This window comes from Stegostoma tigrinum, chromosome 42 (assembly GCF_030684315.1).
Source record: "Stegostoma tigrinum isolate sSteTig4 chromosome 42, sSteTig4.hap1, whole genome shotgun sequence".
NCBI classification, from domain to species: Eukaryota; Metazoa; Chordata; class Chondrichthyes; order Orectolobiformes; family Stegostomatidae; genus Stegostoma; species Stegostoma tigrinum.
Genome location: NC_081395.1, coordinates 4,234,685 through 4,242,302, shown reverse-complemented (window position 1 = coordinate 4,242,302; position 7,618 = coordinate 4,234,685). Strand labels below are relative to the sequence as shown.

Sequence of the window (7,618 nt, the reverse complement as noted above, 5' to 3'; positions counted from 1 at the left end):
TCTCCCCATCTCTCTCTCCCCATCTCTCTCTCACCCCATTCTCTCTCTCCCTGTCTCTCTCTCTCTCTCTCCCTGTCTCTCTCTCTCTCTCTCCCTCTCCCCATCTCTCTCTCTCTCTGTCTCTCTCTTCCTCTCTCCCCGTCTCTCTCTCTCCCCTGTTCTCTCTCTCCCTGTCTCTCTCTCTCTCTCCCTGTCTCTCTCTCCCCCTGTTTTCTCTCTCTCTCCCTCTCCCTGTCTCTCTCTCTCCACCCATCTCTCTCTCTCCCTGTCGCTCTCTCTCTCCCTGTTTTCTCTCTCTCTCCCCCGTCTCCCTCTCTCCCAATTCTCTCTCTCCCTGTCTCTCTCTCTCCCTGTTTTCTCTCTCTCTCTCTCCCCCGTCTCTCTCTCTCCCAATTCTCTCTCCCCCCGTTCTCTCTCCCCCTGTCTCTCTCTCTCCCCATCTCTCTCTCTCTCTCTCCCTGCTTTCTCTCTTTCGCTCTCTCCCCGTCTCTCTCTCTCCCTGTCTCTCTCCCCCCGTCTCTCTCTCTCTCTCTCCCCCCCCCTCCCCCCCCGGATGTCCCCCAGGTGAGGTGTGTGACGCGGGGGCAGCAAGCCTGATGTCCGTTTTCACCAAGAAGGCCTTTATCCGTAAGGACCCCCTGAGCCTGGTGGTGGGCCACGACTGTTACCGGGTCAACAACGTGTTTGACGGGAAAATGGACGTCCGGCCGATCCAGGAGATCCTCAAAGAAGCTGAGAGCAGGGTCGGCGACGAGGTCAACTACAGCGTCACCTCGGCCAACTGCGAGCATTTTGTGACCGATCTGCGTTACGGTGTGGCCCAGTCTGGCCAGGTCGGTACGCCCCTTGCACCCACTGCCTGCATTTACGTAGCGACCTGAACGGACTTCCCCAGCCCAGGGTGCCAGGGCAGATGATCAGATCACTCCCGACGGGTGCGCGGGGACAGTTCCAAAGGCAGGAGTGAGACGGTGCCAATCCAGGAGTGTAGAGGGAGCTTTACTCTGTATCTAACTCCCTGCTGTCCGTGGGAGTGTTTAATGGGAAGGACAAAGTAGAGGGAGCTTTACCCTGTATCTAACCCCGTGCTGTCCCTGTCCCTGGGAGTGTTTGATGGAGGGGACAGTGTAGAGGGAGCTTTATTCTGTATCTAACTTCCTGCTGTCCCTGGGAGTGTTTAATGGGAAGGACAAAGTAGAGGGAGCTTTACCCTGTATCTAACCCCGTGCTGTCCCTGGGAGTGTTTGATGGGGGGGGGGGGCGGGGTGAATGGTGTAGAGGGAGCTTTACCCTGCATATAGATGCTATAATGTGTTGTTGATTTCTCACGGTCTTGTCCCTGCCCCCCCATCCTGTCTCCATGTGCTCCCCCCAACCCCGGCAGGTGGACGAAGTGCTGTTTGCGACGAAAGCGGCCATGGGGGTGTTAGCGCTGGGAGCTGTCGCTGGCCTCTGTTACCAAGTGGTGAAGCAGAAAGACAAACATAAGGAGTGACCGAGTCTCCAGGAGGGTCCCAATCGCCGAGAGGGTCCGAGGCTGGTGGCAGAAGCAGGCGCACGATTTCAGGAGCTGGTGGGCTGGGTCTGGACAGACACACGGACATCTACGGGGAATCCATCGAACCCTTAGGAAACCCCCACCCCCGTGGAAATAAACCATCTCTTGAACCAACCCTCAGCTAGAGGAGGGAGCGAGTGAGATTAAACATGAGGGTATAGGGAGCCGGCGAGAGGCGGTGTGTGTCAGCCCCAGAGTTGTCTGTAACCGGGCTCTCTCACTTCTCCTCAAACCCCAGCGCAGCTCGAATTCCTTGGATCTCGTGGTTTAATTCTACAAATTGCATTCTTTCTCTCTCTCTCTCAATAAAGGGGCAGTGTGTTTGTCAACGCCTTCTGTATCTCCCGTTTGTTTGTAAATCCACTGCTTGGTACCAGCACCCTCAAGACACCAACGTCAGACACTCTACCCCGCCCCACACACAGACACACACACACAGAGAGACACACACAGAGACACACACAGACACACACACAGACACACACACACAGAGACACACATACACACAGAGAGACACACACAGAGACACACAGACACACAGAGACACACACACACAGAGACACGCACACACACACACACACACAAAGACAAGCACACACACACAGACACGCACACACACACAGAGACACGCAGACACACGCACATACACACACACACAGACATACACTTGCACACACAGAGACACCCACACACACACTCGCACACACAGAGACACACACAGACACGCACACATACACACAGAAACACACACACACACACAGACACGCACACACATACACACAGAGACACGCACACACACAGACACGCACACACATACACAGAGACACGCACAGACACACACTTGCACACACAAACACACACAGAGACACGCACACACACACTCGCACACACAGAGACACACACTCGCACGCACACACACTCATGCACACACTTGCACACACATACTCGCACGCACACACAGACACACTCGCATGCACACACTCGCATGCACACAGAGACACACACTCACGAGAGTCATGTGTGGGCCCAGGCAGCGTGAGAGTGGGGCATATCCCTTCTCCCTTGATGGGCATCAGTGACCAGATGGGATGGTCAGCATCGCTGGGACTGGCTCCCAAATCCCATGGGATTCAATGAGGTTGCGTTCCATTGGCCACCAACTCCAATCACGCAGAAACAGCGAGGGCCTCGGAGTGACGCAATCAGCGCCATGACCACAGATTTACCACCTCCCTCCTGTTTCAGTGTGACAGGCTAGAGGAGAGGAGCTCACTCACCGATACTGACAGCTCGAGCTCCCTCAGCACTGACCCACCGACAGTGCCCGCTCCCTCAGCACTGACCCTCCGACAGTGCCCGCTCCCTCAGCACTGACCCTCCGACAGTGCCCACTCCCTCAGCACTGACCCTCCGACAGTGCCCGCTCCCTCAGCACTGACCCTCTGACAGTGCCCGCTCCCTCAGCACTGACCCTCTGACAGTGCCCGCTCCCTCAGCACTGACCCTCCGACAGTGCCCGCTCCCTCAGCACTGACCCTCCCTCCGACAGTGCCCACTCCCTCAGCACTGACCCTCTGACAGTGCCCGCTCCCTCAGCACTGACCCTCCGACAGTGCCCGCTCCCTCAGCACTGACCCTGCAACAGTGCCCGCTCCCTCAGCACTGACCCTCCGACAGTGCCCGCTCCCTCAGCACTGACCCTCCGACAGCGCCCGCTCCCTCAGCACTGACCCTCCGGCAGCGCCCGCTCCCTCAGCACTGACCCTCCGACAGTGCTTGCTCCCTCAGCACTGACCCTCCGACAGTGCCCGCTCCCTCAGCACTGACCCTCCGACAGTGCCCACTCCCTCAGCACTGACCCTCCGGCAGCGCCCGCTCCCTCAGCACTGACCCTCCGACAGTGCTTGTTCCCTCAGCACTGACCCTCTGACACTGTCGGCTCCCTCAGCACTGACCCTCCGACAGCGCCCGCTCCCTCAGCACTGACCCTCCGACAGTGCCCGCTCCCTCAGCACTGACCCTCCGACAGTGCCCGCTCCCTCAGCACTGACCCTCCGACAGTGCCCACTCCCTCAGCACTGACCCTCCAACAGTGCCCGCTCCCTCAGCGCCAACCCTCCGACAGCGCCCGCTCCCTCAGCGCTGACCCTCCGACAGTGCCCGCTCCCTCAGCACTGACCCTCCGACAGTGCCCGCTCCCTCAGCACTGACCCTCCCTCCGACAGTGCCCACTCCCTCAGCACTGACCCTCTGACAGTGCCCGCTCCCTCAGCACTGACCCTCCGACAGTGCCCGCTCCCTCAGCACTGACCCTCCGACAGTGCCCGCTCCCTCAGCACTGACCCTCCGACAGTGCCCGCTCCCTCAGCACTGACCCTCCGACAGTGCCCGCTCCCTCAGCACTGACCCTCCGACAGTGCCCGCTCCCTCAGCACTGACCCTCCCTCCGACAGTGCCCACTCCCTCAGCACTGACCCTCTGACAGTGCCCGCTCCCTCAGCACTGACCCTCCGACAGTGCCCGCTCCCTCAGCACTGACCCTGCAACAGTGCCCGCTCCCTCAGCACTGACCCTCCGACAGCGCCCGCTCCCTCAGCACTGACCCTCCGGCAGCGCCCGCTCCCTCAGCACTGACCCTCCGACAGTGCTTGTTCCCTCAGCACTGACCCTCCGACAGTGCCCGCTCCCTCAGCACTGACCCTCCGACAGTGCCCGCTCCCTCAGCACTGACCCTCCGGCAGCGCCCGCTCCCTCAGCACTGACCCTCCGACAGTGCTTGTTCCCTCAGCACTGACCCTCTGACACTGTCCGCTCCCTCAGCACTGACCCTCCGACAGCGCCCGCTCCCTCAGCACTGACCCTCCGACAGTGCCCGCTCCCTCAGCACTGACCCTCCGACAGCGCCCGCTCCCTCAGCACTGACCCTCCGACAGTGCCCACTCCCTCAGCACTGACCCTCCGACAGTGCCCGCTCCCTCAGCACTGACCCTCCCTCCGACAGTGCCCACTCCCTCAGCACTGACCCTCTGACAGTACCCGCTCCCTCAGCACTGACCCTCCGACAGTGCCCGCTCCCTCAGCACTGACCCTCTGACAGTGCCCGCTCCCTCAGCACTGACCCTCCGACAGTGCCCGCTCCCTCAGCACTGACCCTCTGACAGTGCCCACTCCCTCAGCACTGACCCTCCCTCCGACATTGCCCACTCCCTCAGCACTGACCCTCTGACAGTGCCCGCTCCCTCAGCACTGACCCTCCGACAGTGCCCGCTCCCTCAGCACTGACCCTGCAACAGTGCCCGCTCCCTCAGCACTGACCCTCCGACAGCGCCCGCTCCCTCAGCACTGACCCTCCGGCAGCGCCCGCTCCCTCAGCACTGACCCTCCGACAGTGCTTGCTCCCTCAGCACTGACCCTCCGGCAGCGCCCGCTCCCTCAGCACTGACCCTCCAACAGTGCTTGTTCCCTCAGCACTGACCCTCTGACACTGTCCGCTCCCTCAGCACTGACCCTCCGACAGCGCCCGCTCCCTCAGCACTGACCCTCCGACAGTGCCCGCTCCCTCAGCACTGACCCTCCGACAGCGCCCGCTCCCTCAGCACTGACCCTCCGACAGTGCCCACTCCCTCAGCACTGACCCTCCAACAGTGCCCACTCCCTCAGCGCCAACCCTCCGACAGCGCCCGCTCCCTCAGCGCTGACCCTCCGACAGTGCCCGCTCCCTCAGCACTGACCCTCCGACAGTGCCCGCTCCCTCAGCACTGACCCTCCCTCCGACAGTGCCCACTCCCTCAGCACTGACCCTCTGACAGTGCCCGCTCCCTCAGCACTGACCCTCCGACAGTGCCCGCTCCCTCAGCACTGACCCTCCGACAGTGCCCGCTCCCTCAGCACTGACCCTCCGACAGTGCCCGCTCCCTCAGCACTGACCCTCCGACAGCGCCCGCTCCCTCAGCACTGACCCTCCGGCAGCGCCCGCTCCCTCAGCACTGACCCTCCGACAGTGCTTGCTCCCTCAGCACTGACCCTCCGACAGTGCCCGCTCCCTCAGCACTGACCCTCCGACAGTGCCCGCTCCCTCAGCACTGACCCTCCGGCAGCGCCCGCTCCCTCAGCACTGACCCTCCGACAGTGCTTGTTCCCTCAGCACTGACCCTCTGACACTGTCCGCTCCCTCAGCACTGACCCTCCGACAGCGCCCGCTCCCTCAGCACTGACCCTCCGACAGTGCCCGCTCCCTCAGCACTGACCCTCCGACAGCGCCCGCTCCCTCAGCACTGACCCTCCGACAGTGCCCACTCCCTCAGCACTGACCCTCCAACAGTGCCCGCTCCCTCAGCGCCAACCCTCCGACAGCGCCCGCTCCCTCAGCGCTGACCCTCCGACAGTGCCCGCTCCCTCAGCACTGACCCTCCGACAGTGCCCGCTCCCTCAGCACTGACCCTCCGACAGTGCCCGCTCTGTCAGCACTGAGAAGATGGTGATTAATGCGAATGAGTGTGGGGAAAATGAGAAGGAGGGCATTATTTCCTGAAACGATAAATTGAAATATTTTTGCAATCACGAGAAACTGGCAACACGAGAAGAGCAAGAGATTTGTGTTCAATTCCATTAATTACTGATGAGTAATGTCACCCTAGCATTAAATTGAAGGGCGTTTAAATATAAACCAAAAAGGACAGGGAGCTAATCTTGAGTTCAATGTCGACTTGTTAAGACAATATCTCGAGTGTTGAATTGATCTTAGGCAAACAGCTCACAAACACTTCATTAACCTTTGAAAGGGGCAGGGTGTATTCACATTTGAATTGAACTGAATGTTGTAAAACGATGGAAATCTTGCGCACAGAAGGACCTTACTTCACCCAAGTTCTCTGAATGAGCACTTAGCATTCGTCCACCATTTCCATTTCTCTGACTGCCACTCTTGTAAATTCCTTTAAAATTATTTGTGGAATCAGCTTTCAATATCTTTCTAGATCCCATCAACTCTGAGGGTCAAACATTTTCTTGAACTCACTTCCAGATTTTTTTTGTCAATGATTTTGAATTTTTGGAGGTTAGTTAACGGCTCACTCTCCAAATGAAACAATTTTTCTCCACCTTGTGTATCAAATCTCTTAAATTTAAAAAAAAGACAATCCCAACCCAGTCAGTTACCGTCCCATCCGTCTACTTTTGATCAAACATCACTTCGTCAGCAATGACTTGCTTCATGATGAGACAGTAGGAACTGCCGATGCTGGAGAATCTGAGATAACGCGGTGTAGAGCTGGATGAACACAGCAGGCCAAGCAGCATCAGAGGAGCAGGGAAGCTGACGTCTGGGCCCTTCTGTGGATGCTGTAAATCAGAAATGAAAACAGAAATGCTGGATTTCTGAGGAAGGCTCACTTGACCCAAAATGTCAACTCTGCCGTCTCTCCTCAGATGCTGCCAGACCTGTTGCTCTCCACCACTCTCACCCATTCCAACCTCTCCCCTGCAGAACAGGCAGCCGTCCGCTCCATCCGCTCCAACCCCAACCTCACCATCAAACCCGCAGACAAGGGTGGCGCAGTGGGAGTATGGCGCACTGACCTCTACATCGCCGAGGCCAGACGCCAACTCTCCGACACCTCCTCCTACCGCCCCCTCGATCATGACCCCACACCCGAGCACCAAACCATCATCTCCAACACCATTCACGACCTCATCACCTCAGGGGACCTCCCACCCACAGCCTCCAACCTCATTGTTCCCCAACCCCGCATGGCCCATTTCTATCTCCTTCCCAAAATCCACAAACCTGCCTGCCCTGGTCGACCAATCGTCTCAGCCTGCTCCAGCCCCACCGAACTCACCTCCACCTATCTGGACTCCATCTTCTCCCCTTTGGTCCAGGAACTCCCTACCTATGTCCATGACACCACCCACACCCTCCACCTCCTCCAGGACTTCCAATTCCCTGGCCCCCAATGCCTCATTTTCACCATGGACGTCCAGTCCCTGTACACCTGCATTCCGCATGCAGATGGCCTCAAGGCCCTCCGCTTCTTCCTGTCCCGCAGGCCCGACCAGTCC

The 7,618-nt window shown here is 59.1% G+C and overlaps 1 protein-coding gene across 6 annotated transcripts in view; it reads left to right on the top strand.

The window, feature by feature from the left end:
* LOC125450502 (phospholipase A and acyltransferase 3-like) overlaps positions 1-1,887 on the top strand; it is a 14,131-nt gene extending 12,244 nt beyond the window's left edge. For all 6 annotated transcript variants that reach the window (XM_059641587.1, XM_059641590.1, XM_059641592.1 and 3 more), the window contains exons 4-5: positions 565-833; positions 1,385-1,887. In XM_059641587.1, coding sequence (XP_059497570.1) covers positions 565-833; positions 1,385-1,495 — 380 coding nt within the window. In that variant the 3' untranslated portion in view covers positions 1,496-1,887. The remainder of the gene's footprint in view (positions 1-564; positions 834-1,384) is intronic.
* Positions 1,888-7,618: the final 5,731 nt, after the last annotated feature.